The 21,133-nt window shown below is 39.1% G+C and overlaps 1 protein-coding gene and 3 long non-coding RNA genes across 4 annotated transcripts; 2 read left to right on the plus strand and 2 right to left on the minus strand.

Annotated features, from left to right (window-relative positions):
* Positions 1–459: 459 nt before the first annotated feature.
* LOC110065361 (uncharacterized) lies at positions 460–3,563 on the plus strand. The gene is made up of 3 exons (XR_002298418.2): positions 460–565; positions 714–2,093; positions 2,761–3,563. It is a non-coding gene; the product is annotated as an uncharacterized LOC110065361 (long non-coding RNA).
* Positions 3,564–4,947: 1,384 nt separating this feature from the next.
* On the minus strand, positions 4,948–10,219 carry LOC149103946 (uncharacterized). Its single transcript, XR_016201923.1, has 2 exons — positions 9,032–10,219; positions 4,948–6,481 (listed from the first exon to the last, which is right to left on the minus strand). It is a non-coding gene; the product is annotated as an uncharacterized LOC149103946 (long non-coding RNA).
* Positions 10,220–13,506: 3,287 nt separating this feature from the next.
* Positions 13,507–15,494, minus strand: LOC149103947 (uncharacterized). Its single transcript, XR_016201806.1, has 2 exons — positions 15,309–15,494; positions 13,507–14,500 (listed from the first exon to the last, which is right to left on the minus strand). It is a non-coding gene; the product is annotated as an uncharacterized LOC149103947 (long non-coding RNA).
* Positions 15,495–15,510: 16 nt separating this feature from the next.
* On the plus strand, positions 15,511–20,477 carry LOC110065260 (COMM domain-containing protein 5-like). The gene is made up of 6 exons (XM_089272773.1): positions 15,511–15,695; positions 16,759–16,948; positions 17,340–17,390; positions 18,678–18,773; positions 19,277–19,352; positions 19,645–20,477. The coding sequence occupies exons 1-6, from the start codon at positions 15,551–15,553 to the stop codon at positions 19,744–19,746; spliced, it is 660 nt and encodes a 219-aa protein (XP_089128899.1). The 5' UTR covers positions 15,511–15,550; the 3' UTR covers positions 19,747–20,477.
* Positions 20,478–21,133: the final 656 nt, after the last annotated feature.

Raw genomic sequence — 21,133 nt, forward strand, 5'->3', positions numbered from 1 at the left:
CCTCGGATACCCAGGGGATGCGATATTTTCGGGCGAAAAGCGGGAGAAGTAAACTACATGAACTGTGATCGATTTTTAAAAGTCATCTTTCTTTTTAAAATTAGTAAAGAAGCAATCAACCCGATCTTTGGTGCTGCAAATGGAAGAAATGGCGCGCACTCGAAAATTATCCGCGACAGCGAAGGTAACCAAGGGCGTTTGGTTACCCGGCTCCGAGCTATGCACGGGAGTTACAAAATGTACCCTCAGCTCTCCCCTGTTAGGAATGGACTTGTGTATTTTTATGCGGGGCTGAGTATTTACCACAAAATTGATACGCAGTGACAATAGTGACAAAGAATCGTGTCTAGCGAACCATGCAAAAGAAATTAATGCTGGGAATAACCAGATAAAGAAAATTTCTTGCAAGATTTACGCTGGAAAGAGATATGAAAAAGTTGAAAAATTGCCCAGCCCCACCCCCTCACAATATCTATTCACGGGCTATATGTGAAGTACGTTAAAAGGAGTTGGTCACTGTACTGACGGGCGAATTTTACGTCGATAGCTGAAGTACTTGGCATCGGTAAGTATTGTACATTAATCACAGTTTAAATCTATCGGATTAAAGTTTAAATATATCGGATTAAAGCTTGCTTTGCGTTTGTTTATATAACGCGAATTATTGTCAATATTTAGTAATGTTTATATTTTCTCGTGCCCGTGGTATATAGGGAACAATGAACGTTTTGTGGGCGATCATCTGGTTTCTTTGCCTGTGGTTTCTTGCCTGGCCCGTGGGTTTCTTCTGCGCTGGATGGTACGTTTGTTTATCGCCATTTGAAGCTTGTGTTGATGCCATGAAGACCGTAACAGAGCTACTGATGCGTGGCGTAAAATTACCGCTCGAGGTCGCTCAACACATGGTGGACGGAAAACAGGGATGGTAACTGAGTGCCTTTGGATAAAGATTGATGCCCTGTGACAGGCAGGAATATTTTACTCATGGACTGGGAGAGTCGTACAATGTGAAGAGAGAACGAAACTTTTATTTTAGCAGTTGATCAGGCTGTATTGATTTGAATCGGAACATTCGAATCCATTTATTTCTAATAATTATGTAAGCTTATCTCGACAATGACTGTTGATACGCGCGTTTGTAATAATTATTCACATATTTAGATGTTTCTTAAGTTTATTGTTGGTTAGATTATCTAGACTCCGTTTAATCCGAAAGCTGAAACTGTTAAATGGAAGGCGTATGGTTTAATTACAGCTTCTATCAATGGATGTTGGTGTGTACGCATTCATGGTAGTCGACTTTTCTGCCAAGCTCAAGTGATTATCTTTCCCGAAGAAATCTGCAGGTGCCTTCATGTTATGTTGGAACCAAAAACCCGTGACTGGCGGATGATGCAGCTTTTCCTGAAGAAAAAATCCACGCGGACACGCGCCTTTTGTTTGTTACATGTTTACTCAGGGTTTCGATCCTCAATTTCTTACGAATATGGTAATTCATTTTCATTTTCACAAGGCGTCAGTCATTCATTGCCCTGTTAGAAATAAGCTTTAGTCTTGTCGTTTTATTAAGTTAATTTTACCTGCCACATCAAAAACAATGTGTTTTCAAAATTGATTTTTATTCCGTCTTCCTCGCTGTCACGTACATGCCACACAAATGTCACAGATTTTTCTCGAATATTTTGCCGCACGGGAGTGTCTTAGCACCTTACTCTCGTTCCTCTGGCCCAAGAGAGCGTCTGTGTAGAAAAATTCACGAAATTGAGCCATTTATTGCAACTCCTAGATAAATATTGTTATACAGTTTTATTTATATGGTTACGTATCAAGTAAGTCTCGAAAATGAAGTTCCCTTTTACCAGCTTCTCACTAGGTATAAATAGCCAAATGTGTGACCTTTGAGCGTTGCGTGACGTTTAAATGAAATTAAACAGCGATGACAGCAAGAGCAACTCGTGACTAGCGGCTGACAAAACTACAGTAGGAACAGTCGTGCCATAGAGGGCACAATCACGCTAGTCCTGGAGGTTGAATACTAAGTATTATACGTGCTCGAGGGGTCTCCTATTATATCTTGTCAACTGAAGGGAAAGGTTAGTATTTCGTGTTAACTATTTTCATTTCACTTCCCTTGTTTTACAATGTCGAGGCAGTAGGGCTCAATGTGTATCACGGGCCGAGTTCTCAGCTGATCATTGCAAGACCTGAAAGGATTCAAGACCTGAAAGGATTCAAGACCGTTTGAAGGCCGGTACAGTTCAACATCTAGATGTTCGTTACAAACGCGACTTAGAACTGTTCAGAGACATGGTAAAATAAAGAGAAGAATTTCTCCCCGATCGCGTTGATACGAAACGATAGTCTGGAGAAAAATTACAATTAATGTATGCGTGTTGCAACACGCTCCTGATTGGCATATGCGCAATTAAATTTTGTTTTACTACCTCTCCATTTTCTCAGAACGGTCTTTTTACGCTTGAAAACACAGATGCTTTGGACAACCTGATTTGGATCAAATTTTTGAGGAAAGACGAAATAGAGAAAAGGACGGGAGGAGAGAGAGAGAGCAAGAAATGGAAGGAGAGAGAGAGGCAGAAATATGCTCTCCTCCCCTCCCCCTCTCCCTCACCCCTATACGCCTGCAACACAATTCAAGTACCCAGTACCTTCGTTGCTATCAGGATAAAGCAATGAAATAATGTTCATCCGTCTTATTGGTGGAAACCCTAGCATGAGTATTTGAATTTTATTTCCATATAGGTCATTCAGGAAACAAATCGATCAACGTTCCTGGATCCAGTAGTGTCGCAAATAGCTAGGAAGTAGCCGTCTGGCCTGGTCTACAGTTAACAATGAGTGCAAAGGGAGTGCTGTGGGCAATCATCTGGTTCTTTGTCCTTATACTTATTGCTTGGCCAATAGGATTCTTTTGTGCTGGATGGTACGTGTGTCTGTCTCCTTTTGAAGCATGCATCGATGCAATGAAGAACGTGACATCGTTACTCATGAGCGGCGTGACTTTGCCGTTTCACGTCACGCATCGCATGATAAAAGGCCAGAGTTACTCGAAAATTTGAGGATTTGAAACAATAATAAACTATATATAATATGTACAATGAAACATGATATATATTTTGCAGTGCCAAGACATTATTGCGGAAAGATTTAATGAACAATTTACGAAAATATAGAGAGCGAGTTGTGTCGACCAATAAAGAAATAAGTGTAGTCTTCAAGTGTTAAATGAAAAAAATATTATACATTTATTTCTCAATGGTCACACCATCTTAGGACCCGCAATGGCCCTGAGAAACTACTTGCCGAGTACGAAGCTGGCTGTCCGGCCCGACGTCCAGCTCTTACTTATTTCAAGCTCTCAGAGCCCTCGATCTCTTGGTCAGCAACTGGAATATCCCGATAGTCGCAGTTCTCTGTGTAACGTTCGTAGAGTACCCTGCGATTTTCTGCAGTCTCTGTTTTTATCCCGCATCCTACCGTCAGTTTTAAAACTCCCGCCGAAATATTTTCCCGCATCACGCCATTAAAATGTTTGTCATCCCGAATGCCGCCTCTATTTTACTTTCATCCTGCATCATCTCTCTACTCAAACGAGCCTTTTAAATGAGGAGCTAGCTTGCTGAGGATGACCCGCACAGCACTACGCGGCATAAATAAATAAATAAATCACATCAACAGGACCAACCGTTTTGGATACAGAATACCAGCAAGGCATCTTGAGTATGTACAGTTGATTTGAGTAATGTGTTCGATTTGAAAGGCATCTAGTCAAGTTAATGGAAGATATAAATCGATTTAATGTACTCGATTTGAAAGATTTCTTATCGGTTTGGTGTAGGATCGATTTCATCAAGAGAAAATGAGTATTGTGCTTGATTTGGAAGGTATCCGGGGTGTTTACTTCCTATTATGGCCTATGTGTGGAGATTCCACTCGAAAGGGCTACCCTTTCAGGCTTCAGGTATATAAAAGGGTAGGGATTTCACAAGTTGAGGTATATGAAAGGGTAGGGAACTCTGTCATTTAGTTATTTTATTGAAAGGGCCTTTGATTAATAACAGGAGGCAGCGTGGCCGAGTGGTCAGCGTGTCGGACTCGTAATCCAGCAGTGCCAGGTTCGAGTCCCGCTCTGACCGCTACCTGGATTTGTTTCTCGGTAGCCCCAAGTTCAAATCCTCGGCCATGCTTGTAAATAGCCAACTGGTTTGCCTCCGGTCAGTTGGGATTCTTAACAATGTTATGTTCAATTTGAATTATTTGTTTCAGTTGTTTGCTCGGCCCCTCTAGCACCTGTGTTATAACACTGCCGAGGGTAAATAAAGGTTATATTTTTTTTATATATATTAAAATATTTCGTACTGACGCTGTATCATATTAAGCACTACATGAAAATACAGGCATGATACGGGCCGGGTATGAAAGCATCTGAAAGGGTTACCTTTTCTGTCAAAATGGTATACAAAAAGGTAAGGGGTTGAAGCTCGGAGCAGAGCCTCCCCGTTTTAAACTTTGTAGAGTATCCCCCCCCCCCTCCCCAAACCCCGTCCGTACCTCATCGATTTAACGTGTTCGTCACGAGAACATGGCGCTCGATTCGAAAAGGTTTGTTGTTTAAATAGGACATAAAGCTCTCAATCTATAATGTTGAATTTTGACGGTATAAACGCGCCGCGGGGCAACCCTCGTGTTTTCACGGAGTTGTTCCTCACCAGACTAGTCGTTATCATGACAAGGGTGAGCTCGGTCCTTTGACAAGAGCCTTCAGTTCCATCGAGCAGAGGAGAAGGACTGGGGTCGAAGAGGGACCATATCGAGGCTACTGTGTCACTGCCCATTTTGACTACTGTAACCGCATATGCTCTCTTCATGTATTCCGGCCTCGTCGTTCGTAGCTTCGATCCCTTTTCAATCATGCAATACAACAAAGGATTCCAAAATCACGACTTTTATTCAGAGTATGTTATCACTATACTGTTACAACAAGAAGGAAAAGCGCATTGGAAGCCAACCAATCAAGAATACCGACGTTAATTCAATCAGAGTTATTAGGCTATCAAACTAAAGTGTCAATATACCATGATAAAACACTCGCTGTGGAAAATGTGATTCTTGGCGGGCAAAACAAGTCTACGTAAGACAACAGAAAATCTTAAGAACTACCAAGGGTCAAAACGTTACTAATGAATACTTTACATAAAGTGCAGGCTCCCTTATGCCTGGAAAAATACCCAATAAAATCGAATAATAACAAAGAAAGAACTGTGCCAATAATTCAAATTAAAACCAGAAATTCGTAACGCAAGTAGACTAAACAGCTCTCTCCGTTCTCGTGGTCTTTGTTCTGTTCCTGATCCAAGTACCTTGCGGAAATATTCCTCATTAACAAATTCATGAACAGGTGCCATATCAACGGAATTAAAAGTAAAATAATGTAGAATAAGCAATCAAATGATTCAACCGAACGGTACGAAATGAAATGAATGAAATGAAAGACTTAATTTAAATGTCAATAGCTTGTCAATGGTATTTGGCTTAAAAAAACTAATTGGGGATTCTATACGCCAATGAATGGCCTACGCGGAATTCTGGGATACAAAGAAAAGATCAAAGTGGGCACTGATGGAACGTCAGTTCCAAATATGTAGCTCTAAAATAATAATAAAAAAAAACAAATTAATCTGAAACATTGAGTTTGGTGCGTAAATTAGTAAAATGGTAAATGGTAAAAAATGCGAAATGGCGTTACACGGTCTCTTGCGTGTACATGCTTCATTCTCTATTTTCCAATTGCCCATAATTCACTCTGTTTGCCCCCCAAAACTTTGCATAAACTATTGTTGTGAAATGCTCTTGGTAGGTCTGCATATTCCCATATTTCACAGCAATAGTTTATGCAAAATTTGAGGGGCAAAGAGAGTGAATTATGGACAACTGGAAAACAGAGAGTGAGTCCCCATCGCAAAATTGCACTTTTTGCTCAGAAATACGTCAGCGAAATTAGAAATTCAAAACCAGGGACTGCACCATTACTCTACCTTTTAAATTTTCTGTTTCCATTAGTATACTACTTTTTCTATGGTGATCCCACTAAGCTAGAGTATAGAAATACGACAGTTAATTATATAAGATTATTGAAGACGCTTTCAGTTCCTTGATCAAACGTGAAACTGATCTCCATTAAAAACTCTCGTCACACTTTTTTTGAGCTCGTAAAGTTTCTTTTACCATCCAGCTTTGCCTTCCACCATATGCTTCGCGACCTCCAATGGGAGCATGACACCCTTCATTAGTAGCTCAGTGACAGCCTTGATGGCATCAAGACAGGCTTCAATCGGCGACAGACACACGTACCAACCAGCACAGAAAAATCCCACCGGCCAGGCCAGAAACCAGAGAACCAGGAACCAAATGATCGCCCAAAGTACGTTCATGTCTTCGTCGTCGTTAATATAACGCTAGATTTCTGCAATAAAACAGGGGAAAGATCGTGATTAATGATATAGGGTGCGTTCCTTTGGGGTGATCTGGATCAGGATCAGTGATCCAAGATCTGTCTGAATCATGGTGCATCGCAGGAACTGATGAATCCATGACCAGTGTGGATTCATCGGTTCCTTTGATGCACCTTGATCCAGACAGATCTTGGATCACTGATCTTGATCCAGATCACCCCAAAAGGGAACGCACCCATAAAGTCATCAACCACTTCCTTTCTCCAGAGTTCCTCTCCACTACTTGTCATGACCGTTTCAATCCTTTCTGGGACCAGAAACATTATGCTTTTAAAATCGAGTATCATGCTCTTTTAGCACTGCCAACCAAACCGGCCGGTCTATATATATCAGGCTCCTAATCATGCTCGGTTGTACCTCAACACGTAACAACACGTACGCACGTACGCACCTCAACACGTACCTCATGCACGTAACTGATGCCACCAAAATGCCCTTCCCCACCAAGAAGGATAAAGCACAAAAACGTAGGGCTTGGAAGCGATGGAACGATGAGGTCTAAAGAAATTTACCAGGCTTACAGGGCTAGAAGTGCCTGAGAATGTACTGGGAAAAAGTCGAATGTGCTCATAGTAACGAAAACTGCGTAGAACTTTAAAATGGCCTGTAATTTATCATTTTTTTACTAAAGAAATAAACGCTAGTAGCTAAAATAGTTACAAGAAAAAGAAAACAATTGTTTTATCCAAAAATGGCACCGCAATGATGGAAAATTAGTGCTCTTATCTCAGCCTTATCCTTGATGTCGCACCTATGCCATTATACTCGAAATTTTGCCGGCATAATGTGGCAACTTTTGAAACTCTTCACGCCAGTCCCTTGTAATCCGTTTTTTGATTAATACATATGTTTTCGCGTATCATCCACACATATCACATACGAGTACGGGTTTTGTTTTCAAATATCTTCACTCAGGTGGACAGTGTTTCAGTCGAGTGTATGCAATTTCGGCAAAAACAATGAGGGGTTTCGATCGTATCACCGCCACGGCCGATATTTGAAAAAACATCCACGAAAACGCATTAGTGAAGACGGGGGCTAAAATACGGAGTGTTGAGCAGTCTGATATATATTAATCGGCATGAGAATACTAGCTCGATAAGATCTCTGCTAATTTAGGTAGCTGTTTTGAAGTGATCTCATCTATTTCGTCTATGCCAATATACATGGTCTGCATGCAATAACTGCAGCATTCTCTTTAAATAACTGTTCGTCTAGATATTTTAAATTATTTCTAGGTAAAGTAATTTCCATATAAATCACCAGAAATCATCTTATCGCACGAGTCACCTTTTGTTAACCAATTATTTCGTCTTTGTCAGTATATATGGTCTGCAATAACTGCAATATTCCCAAAAATAAGCTGCCTTGAATTACAGTTGTTCGTCTATAGATGTTTTCCCACTTTCAGTCAATTCTTTAAGTAACAGTAATTTCCATATTAATCGAGCCAGAAGTAATTGAAATGAGAGTTTTAATGTACTTAAATTGCAAAACAAGTCTAAAATTTTATGCTTTTCGTGGTTGTTTTTCTCTCAGTATTTGGCAGATGCTCCACCGCACTAATCGTTATTTTAACTTCATTGATGTTGACAAGAAAAGGTTTTAACCTATAGACAATGAGCCGCACCACACCGAGAAAAAATGGCTGACGAAAAGGGCGTGTTTTGATTTGCGAAGGTCGAATTGTTTTGATAGCTATTAAGCTAATCTGTGCCCGCTTTCTGAGCTCTCAGTTAATAACAAGAAATATTGATATAAACTCATGCTAAGCAATTTAAATAAAAATTATGGCTTCGAGTTTTGTCCGTCAAATTCTTAGGAGACGCGACTGAACGTGAAGAAGACACCACGGACAATTAGTGGTTTGAACAAGTTTATGCTTGCATGTGCTATCGATCATCCCAAAATTAAAATTATATAAACAAAATCTTGATTCTTCACATGTTTCTCCGCGCTATATTTGCCCGCTCTTTTGTACAAGTGTCAAGAACACATAAATCGCTTGAAGGAATGATCCGCTAATTTATTCAATGTGGTTTTAATTTACGTACAGCCGCTGGAGCGAAGCCTATGTCTGTGGGGCCAACCTGACCTGAAACATTGCTCTCTTACACTATTAATCTCACGTCGAAGTGACTTTATTTAAACAGCTGTCGACTGCGACCATTCCTGTTCAAGTGAGTTAACTGCGCTAGAAAAAGTGTTTAAGAAACTGGCGATTTCAAAAAACCGCTTGAGGAGGCATAGTTCTTACTCCAGTGACTTTGTATGTTCCCCGTACTTACGAACGAAAGAAGCCAAAAGACGTTTCCCAATAATACAATTTTAAATATTTTCAGCGCTTTTAGAAGCCTATTTTAAAACGAATTGTGGAGAAAGTCAACAAGAGCTTGATCATTTCTTCGAATCGCTCAACCGCACGAGGGCGGGAGATTTCGATTCACGACCGTGGTGTACTAATCGAAAATAAGATATGAGATTACATGACTGTAGAGTACCTCTCTTGTGTAATCTGTCTTCCCACTGCTTTCCTGCTCAACGCGGCTTTAATTTGCGGATGCTTCTCTCTATGCCTTGCTTGGCGCACGCAACGTCAACAAAGGTTTTATGAAATTTTGTCGGCATGCAAATTATCCCTTTATATCGAATACTTCATCGAACGAGCCAGAATATGTAAATGTCACTGAAAGGTATCGTTGTCACGAAATAATGCCTTGACAATGAGTGGATTGTTTACATCTAGAGTGCACCCTATCTAAAACAAGCAGAAAGGAAAAACTGAAATTTAGAATTAAAAAAAGGAACTTCACTTTTTTTCTAAGTGAGGTTTACGGGTTACGGGCCTGAGTTTTGAAATATTTATGTAGCGGTGTTCATTGATACAACATAAATTACCATAAGGGTTTAAGGTCAGGGGCACCCAACGGATCGTTTCGGTCAATTATCTGTTCGGAAGGCCTTTAATCCCCTCTGATTTTCTTGAGAGAATTGGCACCTCGCACTTTCGTGATATGAGAAATTTAATGTCTGTTGTTTTCGGACTGTTGAAAATGTCGTTTTGAGTACCGAAAAAAGGTCAGCTATCATTTTCGGAAAGGCGATAAGACCTAAGGTTTTCGGGAAATGGACAAAAAAGCCCTAATAAATTCGAGAATACTCAAGTTCCCCTAGAATATCCGAACAGATAAAAATTTTTTAGTGCAACCTAAAATTAACCTACAGAGCTTTAAAAGTACTCCAGATAGCCTAAAACAGCATCTAACAGCATTAGAGAGAAAACGGTCGTTGGGTGCCCCTGTAAGGTTGCAGCAGGTAACCAGTCGTAGAACGGGAGTTTTCCTTTGTTTTGTTGTTCTTGGGCTAAAGAAATTATTGACGCTGTCCAGGGGACTGTGTCACTTCCTAAAATCCAAACTGTTGTGGTAATAAAGAGAAATGAAGTATCTCACGAAAGGTCCGAAATTAAGGGCGAAAGCCAATTTTTCAGTTCAGCCATTCTTCTTAATTTTCTTCTCAACCATTCTTTTAAATTTCCTATGCTTTTGGCTTGCTTTTGGTTATTATTTTCTCTTCGTTGTTATATATATTGACCAACTATTCCCTCCAGATATTAATTTTAAACGTCGAAAGCAATTCGAAAAAGTAACATAGATGACAGTTGCCATGACTACATGATATATGACTCAAAATCATGTTCAAATGAATTATTTTCTCGCCCCGAGCCCGAATACGAGCTCACTAAACAGGAAAATAACTCCTCTCTGTTTTAATCGACATGAAGATTAGTCTCGATTTAGCATAAAGACCTCAAGTAATACATTACCACTAATGTGGATCCTGTCGAACGTAGAGGGGGGGGGGGGGTGGGGGGAGGGGAGGACAGGGAAGGGGCGAGCGATCAAGTGTATCACCGAGTGGCATCCGGTTGTGCCTAAATCCTACCGCTCAGAAGGACAACCGAGGAGTACTAGGAGCGAGTTTTCGAGTCGAGCAGTTTTCGGAAATTGTCGGCTATTCCAATATGGCGGACTATACCAATCACATAAATATGCGAATTGCCAGTGGTAAAACTATGTTGATCAACGAGACAAGTACGTTTTTATTCACCTGACAAGTTAAGAATAATGTGTAGAGAGTAAAGCAGTGAGTTGTTCGGCAAATGCTGTATATTTCAGATCTCTTCCCGTCTAGTTCGTAAACCGTAAATTTGTACACCGGCTAACACATTACACTGTAGACGTCTTTGACTTATAATGGGCACAAGTGTTTTTAAATACGTCGTTCCTTCAGGACGAATTTTGTTATTGATTCGGCGGATCCCCGAATTCAAACTTCCTTTGCCTTGTCCCTCTGGCCGGTAGGATCTTGGAAATACTACCGACCAGTGGGACAGCTTGTGCATAAGGTAATTGGACTTAAGTCCATGCACATTTTTATTTGTAGAATAGCTTGATACATCGCTCTTTAGCCTTACACTACACTAGATTATCACTCCACAGTAATATTTCAGTTTTTTGTGATCTTGTCCCTCTAGCCGGTAGGATCTTAAAAATACTACTGGCCAGAGGGACAGCTGCTTGTGTATAAGGTAATTGGACTCAAGTCCATGCACAGTTTTATTTGTACAATAACTTGATACATTGTTCTTTAGTCTTACACTACACTAGAATCACTCTACAGTAATGTTTTCAGTTTTTTGTGATTTTGTCCCTCTGGCTGGTAGGATCTTGAAAATACTACCGGCCAGAAGGACAGCTTGTGTATAAGGTAATTGGACTTAAGCCCATGCACAGTTTTATTTGTAGAATGGTTTGATTGATTGCTTAGTCTTACTTCTTATGCTACACTACAATCACTCTGCAGTAATATTTTCAGTTTTCTGTGATCTTGTCCCTCTGGCTGGTAGGATCTCGAAAATACCGGCCAGAAGGAGAGCTTGTGTATAAGGTAATTGGACTGAAGTTCATGGTGTCTGTAAAAGTCTATTCATGCTCTGTTGCCATTGCAATAATTCTGAATCAATGAACATGCCAGTATCAGTGTGGAATCTTAAGTTGAACGATGGATTTAGAGTGTTTATTTAGTGAGGGAGACTGTTATATATATATATGTACAACTGATTAAGGAAATATGGAGGTGAATCCTTTTCAAGCAAAATTAATATTTTACTATTTATGAGAACTTTTGAGTTCTTTTGAATGTACATTCCTTCAGTTTGGTAGCATTTGCTGTAAGATCTGCATTTTCATCACTTCATGGAGAAAGGGAATGTCATCCTGGAAAATAAGACAAACATAGTGAATTTCTGCAAGAAAGTACTATGAATAGGAGATGTGTAGTTGGTATCCATGTAGTTTGGTTTAAATTGATTTTCCATTACTTTGTCATGTGATGAGAAGTGTTGATACTTGCTTTTGATTCAAAATACCTGGTTGAAATTAGGAGTTTCTCCCCTGCTGAGATGCTCTGGAAACTAAACATAGATAATACCAATGAATTTAAAATGTATCTCTAGCACAAGTGATCAGTTCAGGTAAAGATGAACACTTTGATTTGAATTAACTCAAGCCAAGCTGATTACATGGTAATTGATAGAATATGGTATTTGCACAGCTTACCATACAGACAAAGACACCACAATCATAATCATTCTTTTGCATAGGTGTATCCTATGTATAGGGATTCAATTAAAATGTGTAAGAAAATGTTCAGTGAAAAGAGCCCGAGCTTGTGTGGACTAAGTGCAGACAAAGAGCCTGGCACATTTATATTACCATAAATCTAACTAACTGGCATATATCTAACTAATGCCATTGCTGCCATGTTGGATGACCATTAACAAAAGAATTGGCTTAGTTTATTGTTCTTATCATCCAACATTGCTGCCAGAGTCTTTGTCAATTGAATGTTCTGCCTATTTCATGCCAATTTCATCATGTGCAATTTACATTGTCTGAGACTAGTTACTGGGGGTGGGAGATCATTGACTCTGTTACCTACATCATAAGGACCCCTATAAGCTTTCTAATGCAACGGTAGCTCTATTTGTTCCATTTATATATAATTGTTTTGTGTGCTGACTAAAAAACTTAATCGCGTTCAACTAAGCTGTTGTTTAACAATTTTTTTTTGAGGGGAGGGGAGGGGGGCGAAAGCGGGTCAGAACCTCCCAGTTCTCCTGCTTCCCGTACCTTTATCTCTTGACTCCCGCCCTCCCCCAATTTGCTCCGTCCCCTGTAAATAAGGACACTCAAAACACATACTTATCATTTATCTGCGCAATCCTTTGGCGTTTCTTTTCCTGTTTTCCTTTGTCTTCAGCCTTGCTCCTCTAGCTCTTCACGTTGTTTGACAGTTTAAATGACAACATTTGATGACCTATGATGTAACCGCTGTAAAAGGGTTTCCAATTTTACCAGAAGTTGGCCTCAGTTTTTCAGTCCAAGGGCGGATTTAATTTTTCCTTCAGTCCAGAAGTCTCAAGATAAGCTAAATGTAAGTCAAAAAACATTTGGGTTCTTGTTTTTGAAAGTATTTTAATGCTTAATAAATGATTCCCGGCTTTGTAGAACTCCCATTTCCCACCCTTTCCTCTCCTGCCTCCTGCCCCCTATTCTTCTGGGGCTCCCACCCCCCTGCCCCCCCTCCCAATTTTACTCATGGGTGCACAAATATGCAAACTCAGCAAACTATTCAATCTGACTAATTTTTAGGGTAACTGCGGTTACACTTATTAACTATTTACACTTATTTACACTTGTTATTTAGAAAGCCTCATTTTAGAAGTGACTTATCCTTTGCAGGATACAGGCTTAATAAACATGAGGGAAATAGACTAGAAATTTTGCAATGAGAGTGGCTTTGTGAGTATGTCAGGTCATTGTCCTGTAAGCAATACGTTTTGGTTAAATAAAGGATTTCCTTAAACCTATTTTGTTTAAAGGTAAACACCATTCACAAAAAAAAAACAATAGGCCATTTTCGTTACTTTAATTTGTGTTTATTTCATAAACAGATAGTCTTACAATGCTAAGGAACAGTATCCAACTCTTTAAGTTTAACAATCCTCCTGAAGAGATTCCTCTATCCTTACACAGAGTATGTAAGTCACAAAATAATATATTAAATATTGATGTATACAACTTGAGCCCACTGGACATATCAGAGATGTGTCCTAGTACTGCCTGGCACTCTGTTTCACTTGGAGTGAATGCAAAATAAATTTTATTAAGGAATTGAAATCAAGTGTCTGATAACCTTCATATAAATGGGAATCCTCAATATTCAAGCCTGATTTATGACTTAAGCAATAAGAGCAATAATCAAACTATTGTACAAATGAAACTGTGCATGGACTTGAATCCAATTACCTTACACACAAGCTGTCCCTCTGGCCGGTAGTATTTTCAAGATCCTACCAACCAGAGGGAAAAGATCACAGAAAACTGATAATATTTAACTGTAGAGTCATTCTAGTGTGGTATAAAACTAAAGAACAATGTTTCAAACTATTCTACAAGTGAAAATGTGCATGCACTTAAGTCCAATTACCTTATACACAAGCTGTCCCTCTGGTTGGTAGTACTTTCAAGATCCTACCAGCCAGAGGGACAAGGTCAGAGAAAACTGAAGATATGACTGTAGAGTGATAATCTAGTGTAGTGTAAGACTAAATTGCAATGTATCAAACTATTGTACAAATTAAACTGTGCATGGACTTAGGTCCAATTACCTAATATACACAAGCTCTCCCTCTGGTCAATAGTATTTTCAAGATCTACCGGCCAGAGGGACAAGATCACAGAAAACTGAGCTATTACTTTAGAGTGATAATCTAGTGTAGTGTAAGACTAAAGAGCAATGTATCAAGCTATTGTACAAATAAAACTGTGCATGGACTTGAGTCCAATTACCTTATACACAACCAGCTGTCCCTCTGGCTGGTAGTATTTTCAAGATCCTACTGGCTAGAGGGACAAGATCACAGAAAACTGAAAATATTACTGTAGAGTGATAATCTAATGTAGTGTAAGACTAAAGAACAATGTATCAAACTATTCTACAAATAAAACTGTGCATCGACTTGAGTCCAATTACCTTACACACAAGCTGTCCCTCTGGCCGGTGGTATTTTCAAGATCCTACCAGCCAGAGGGACAAGATCACAGAAAACTGAAAAGATTCAACTGTAGAGTGATTCTAGTCTAGTATAAAACTTAAGAGCAATGTATCAAACTATTGTACAAATAAAACTGTGTATGGACTTAAGTCCAATTACCTTGTACACGAGCTGTCCCTCTGGCTGGTAGTATTTTCAAGATCCTACCGGCCAGAGGGACAAGATCACAAAAAACTGAAATATTACTGTAGAGTGATAATCTAGTGTAGTGTAAGGCTAAAGAGCGATGTATCAAACTATTCTACAAATAAAAATGTGCATGGACTTACGTCCAATTACCTTATACACAAGCTGTCCCACTGGTCGGTAGTATTTCCAAGATCCTACCGGCCAGAGGGACAAGGCAAAGGAAGTTTGAATTCGGGGATCCGCCGAATCAATAACAAAATTCGTCCTGAAGGAACGACGTATTTAAAAACACTTGTGCCCATTATAAGTCAAAGACGTCTACAGTGTAATGTGTTAGCCGGTGTACAAATTTACGGTTTACGAACTAGACGGGAAGAGATCTAAAGAAATATACAGCATTTGCCGAACAACTCACTGCTTTACTCTCTACACATTATTCTTAACTTGTCAGGTGAATAAAAACGTACTTGTCCTGTTGATCAACATAGTCTTACCACTGGCAATTCGCATATTTATGTGATTGGTATAGTCCGCCATATTGGAATAGCCGACAATTTCCGAAAACTGCTCGACTCGGAAACTCGCTCCTAGTACTCCTCGGTTGTCCTTCTGAGCGGTAGGATTTAGGCATAACCGTGGCATCCGGGCTTCCATAGTCGTAGCCTCGTTCTGAATCTAGGAGGCGTCTGGAACGAGAGTGAAGTCCAATATGGCGCGTGAACGCGCCAGTTCAGCGATTACTTCTTGGACGGAAAATACCTTGTTTGTTGGTCCAAGAATTCCAGACGAAATAAAGCGAATGATACCCCATTTAACTTCGGTAGATAAAGCTTTATTTAGAAAGATTTTGCAGGGTAAGTTGCCTTGAAAATATTAATTTGCATTCAGCTGTTTCTCGACCTTTGATTGTACGAGGTTCTGCTGAGGCTATGTTCACACTTAGTGTCTGAGCACGGTGCCCAAGAATGATTCTCGCTAGGCGCTGATGTGAACACACATTTTTTTTTTCCAACACTCACACCAGAATTCAGGTACAGTGTCCGTGCTTTGGTACAAGGCCTCGATATTGTACTCGGGCACTAAATGGTACTTGGGTACCTGGAGTACCCAGTGTCTGAACGTAACACTTTTTTGCGCCGGAGCTCAGGCACCATTGCACGGACACCAAGTGTGAACAATGTCTAAAGCGCTGTCCAACACATTCAAACATTGTTTGGTGAACAAACATGTTGATGTTTTACTGAGTGGCCAAACAGTATCAAACATGTTTGGTAACTGTCCAAACGAACAAAATGTTTCACAATGATTGATCAAATAGCGTTTGTCATGGTTCAAGTCTTAGCAAACACAATTAACCAAGGTGTCCAAATGGGAAAATGTTTGGCCATCAAACAAGTTTTGATTGTGTTTGATCTCCAAACATTTCCTGTTTGGACAGGGCTTAAGAGTCTCCTTCATGGGCGAATTTATAAAACAGGACATTTTCATACTGAATTGAAAACTGTTCAATGCCATAGAGTCATTGGTGTTGCTGCAATAGAACTTGAAATTTTGTCTTGACTTGGAAATTCTTCAGGGTATCTGTAGCTGGAGGTTTCGCCCCAAGCGAGTTCGCACCCACCTAGTTCACGCCCACATCGACTCAACTAGCAATCGAGTATTAAAATTTGTCTTTCTCTCACCAACACTGTGGGCATAAGGAAATAACATCACACAAAACATGTTCATTTCTCATTCTTTAATCCATTGAAGGGAGAGGCCAACTTGAAATAGAGAGTTTTATAATGTGTTCAGGAGTGTGAACTTGGTGGGTGTGAAACAGGTAGCATTCCTCTTCAGTCTTGAATCCTAAGTGCCTGGATTGAGGAATTTAACAGGCATTTTTTTTTCTGTTCTCTACTATGCTGTTGTGTTTAGTTATTGCCTCAGTTATTGAGGGAAAGCTTCCTGACGATGGCTTACTTCAGAGACTTCAGTCAGATACTGTAACTGAAGACACTCTATCCTGTCTGTATGCTGGGCTGTACTCGTTACTGCGCAGTGCTCTACGTCTGCCACAGACGTCGTTAAAACCAGAGCAGTTCAAGGCAGACCTTGCAGAACTAAAGTAAGAAAGTCCATATATAATGATACTGATAGGTCTGAGCAGTTGCCAAGTTCATTGGTGAATTATGGTTAATCGTTTTTGCCTGCTCCCCTGGTTCTGGTCCCCACTGTACAAAGAGTGGGAGATGCTATCCACCAGATGAATTGCGACCACCATCAATTTGATAGCATTACACTTACCCACTAGATAGTGATTTATCTGGTCAATATCAGAAGATATATTATCCTAATAATTGTACTTTTACAACTTAGAAATAAAGGAGACAGAATTCATTTCAGTCTGTCCACACTGCCTCCCTCCAAATCAAGTTCACACGGACATAGACTTGTGTGAACTGCTGCTTTCTGCCTGCGAAAATAAAAAAAGGTGTCATTGTTTTGTTTGTCTGAAGGATTCCTGGAGAATTGGTTCCTGATTTGTCAAGCATGGTATTTGGAGAGAAGTGAGTATTGTGATATATATAATTGATTGTATTGGATAGTTAAATAATTGTGCCAATGGTGATTTAATAATTTCTGCGTGACATACATTGTGTGGCTGTTTAGTGCATTTCTTCAGACCTGTTCCCTATTTCAGACCAAAATATGTGATTCTGGATACCCTTTCTCAGACCTGGGCCCAGAAAATGACACCTTATTTCAGACCTTTAGAAATAGTACATGTAGAATCTGTGAACATGACCTGAGCCAGTGGCTGAATGGCTCCCATTTGTGTGGAAGGAGAAGGGCTTGATACTGGCTGAATTTTGGCTGGGAAAAGTTAATTTCTTCCAAATATATACACACAATTTCATGCCAGAGTCTATTCCTGACCAAAAGGAACAAGGTCATTGCTTTAATTCCAATCAAAACGACTCAAAAATCATGCAGCTACCATTTGGTGCCACACATACTTATCTAGCTTATATAATAATGAACGGGGGGGGGGGGGGGGTGAGTATAATATTGAGCACTACATCCTAAGTACAGTACCGCTCAAACGTACGTTTAAGTTACCACTTCTTGTCTCGTTTCTTGTTTCTCTTGGTATGCGTCTTGTTTCTCTAGAGAATCACTGAAGCGTTTAGTATGGAATGTAATACTATCAAGAAGCCAGCGTGCATATCAATAGCAACTGCTAGTACATGACACCCTAGTGGCACCCTAGTGGCACACAAAGTCAATCCCCAAAAGTAATTGCTACAACAAAAAGCTACTTGTGTGTGGTTCCTCTCCTCCCTTCTCAGACATGTCTCTTGTAACTCTGTAGGGTTCGTACAGGTCATGGAACACCTGGAAAGTTATGGAATTTAAGAATTTCATTTTCCAGGCCTGGAAAGTGATGGAATTTAATTGTCAGTCCTTGAAAGTTTTGGAAAACTAAATTTTTGTTTGATAGTTTAGTTACTGCAGATGACAAGGCAAGGAAAATGTAAGATAGAGAGGAGTAATTAAACAGCGTAAATGGCATGCATTTTGGTGGACGCCAGAGTTTGTCTGTTGAACTGTTTAAGGTCAAAAAATACTCTAAAACAAGGAAAATTTTTGAATTTTTGAAAGTGACAGCTAAACCTAAGGTCTGGGAAAACTTGAAAAGGTCATGGAAAAAGTCATGGAAAGTCATGAAATTTGAAGGGCTCAAAAGAGTATGAACCCTGCTTTAGAATGAAATCAGCATGTATTTACAGACATTTGTCCTTGAAAGGTTATTTGATACTGTTAGTAAATTTGGTAATAATTTATTTTTGTAGAAGACCAGAATTTGATGCTGCTGCCCTTGAAAACAGAAATCATCTGCCAAGCTTAGATTCACTCAGATGGCGAGTTGATGTTGCAATATCCACCAGGTAAGTCAAACTAACATATGGCATTTCCAGTTCAATGTTTTGCATTCCTCTAATATAATGGCATCTATAGAGCAGAAACCCTAGTGGAACACAAAGTCAATCCCCAAAGCCAAATTGTATAAACATGGGATACCATTTGTCCTTCATATGGACTGCTAACAAGTGCATCACATACAGTGCTGGAAATAATTTTTGTGCAAAATTACGGGGACAATTTCAAAACTTAGTCAGAAAAATGTGTCTGACGGAATATTATTTCATGCACTGACATCTCATGGAAATTACATTGTTTTGATAAGGGGCAGAATATAAGCTTTAGAGTTATTGGATGTCAAGACTTAGAGGTCTCTGAATAATAAGGATTTTATTTATGAACCTCTACACAGCTGGGCTCTGTGTGCCCATCTAAGGGGGGGGGGGGGGGGTACTTAGGTCCCACCACCACAACCACCCTCCAATGGTTACATCTAAATTGAGAGTTTATTTTTGACTTTATCTTTCAGTGCTCTCAACAGAGTGCTTGAGCCTTCAGTGCTAATGGAGCTTAAACTTAGTGATGGAAAAATCCATACATTTGAGGTTAGTGTTCTATCGTTAATGAAAGTTTCTACTTACATTGAGATTTTAGGGAGAGCAGGGTTTACATATTAAATTTCTTGAATTTTTTGCTACATGTATGAAAACAGTAAATGGTCAAGTTTCTTATTTCTTGTATTAAATAATTAACCATGTAGCAAAATGCGATCATATGATACACCATATCTGTGTTTGTATAACCTTACACAGCCTATAAAATAAAACTTACTAGGTGTTAGATGAAGACTGTGTCATAATTGTATTTTTCATTAAAGATAGTCTTACATCATTCTAGGTATCTTTGTCCAAATTTCATGAATTGAGGTACAATGTGGCATATGTGTTGAAGGAAATGGAGGACATTGAGAAGAAAAGCATTTTAAAGATACAAGATTAACAGTGCAGTGTAGACTTCCTGTAGGTTAGTCAGGTATTGTTAGTAGTGACTTTCTTTCCTTGATTGTAGTTAATTAGTTTAGGTTTGTGGTCAACAATACAATGCATTCTTTCATGGCTTTATTGTCTCTTGAAATAACATGCGAAGGAGTCTTGTGTTAGCTAAGGGTGTTTGAGGTGACCAACGCATGTGGTCAAGTTCATTAGCTTGGGTTAACCTGTGTTGGTCACTTGTAAATGTGAGCTATAACATACTCTGAACAAATATTGAGTACCCTGATTGAACAAATTAAAACACATTAATTGGTTTTAACAACTGGATGGCTGGGGATTGCAGGCCTTTCTGGTGTAGAACTGTCAATGTTCTTGGGAAAATTCTCTCAATGAAAACAAATTATAAAACAGAAAAATACACATCAGCCCCAAACATCAACAGATTTATTCTAAAAAGTAATTTTATTGATTAATAACTCTTTTGCACCTGCATTGTAAATAAATTAATGAACTTTGCATGAAAAAGCATTTAGTGCTACATATTACATAGCTTTACATGTTATGATCATGCAAAGCTATGATAATGTTGGTATCACCAATGAAAGTGAAAGAGATACTTAGTCAAGTCATGAAATGCAATTAATTTGAGCTAGATAGTTTTAAAGATCAGGGTGTTTTTTTAGATTTTTATAAATACGAGAAGAATGTTTTTAATAAAACAAAACAATTATTGTTCAACAGAGGCTTGTGAGTTTTCTTGTTCACAAACTTCAAAGCTAGAAGATATGACAATTTGAACATTTTTGACTGACTGGACTACAGCAGGTCTTCAAATTTTTCATCTTAACAGTAGAAAGAGAAAATTCATCTAAATTACTTTCTTTCATCTGATTTTCAAAAAGCAAAACATCTCTGAGCTATTTGGGTAAGCATGCAATACACTGTGAATGTATAACATTTATTATTATTAAGTTATTAAGTTATTAAGTGAGGTTTGTTTATTTGCAATGTTCAGTACACTTTTTGATATTATTACTAGCTAAACATAACAGTGCATCCAATAGACTGGACATGCAAACTCTGCAATATTACATGCCAGCACTGCAATCGTGAATAGAACAAAAACAAACTGCCAATATATTTCAAGTTAGCAAGGACAAGCTATTTTTCGTCCCCCCCTTCCCCCAGTAGAATAACTTGTTGTTATCCAAAACTCACACTGTGTGTTTTGCCAACTTTTTGAACCATTGAATTTGGGACAAGGGGATGGCCAAAGTTTAATAAGAAAAAAAAAAGATTCTTCACCCACACAATACTGGCATTTGTGTAGTTCTCCACATTCAAGCTTTAGGTATGCTATTTTAATAAAAATAAACAGTAAACTGTTTTCATGA

The sequence above is a fragment of the Orbicella faveolata genome, unplaced genomic scaffold, assembly GCF_042242905.1.
Source record: "Orbicella faveolata isolate gen_17 unplaced genomic scaffold, um_ofav_v1 contig_35, whole genome shotgun sequence".
In the NCBI taxonomy this organism is placed as follows: Eukaryota; Metazoa; Cnidaria; class Anthozoa; order Scleractinia; family Merulinidae; genus Orbicella; species Orbicella faveolata.

What these genes read in the sequence shown, in the direction of transcription:
- LOC110065260 (XM_089272773.1), top strand. Translation starts at nt 15,551, where the DNA reads ATGGCGCGTGAACGCGCCAGTTCAGCGATTACTTCTTGGACGGAAAAT. An exon ending in ATTTAGAAAGATTTTGCAGG is followed by an intron (nt 15,696 to 16,758) that starts GTAAGTTGCCTT and finishes TGTTGTGTTTAG; the next exon opens with TTATTGCCTCAGTTATTGAG. An exon ending in GAAAAATCCATACATTTGAG is followed by an intron (nt 19,353 to 19,644) that starts GTTAGTGTTCTA and finishes ACATCATTCTAG; the next exon opens with GTATCTTTGTCCAAATTTCA.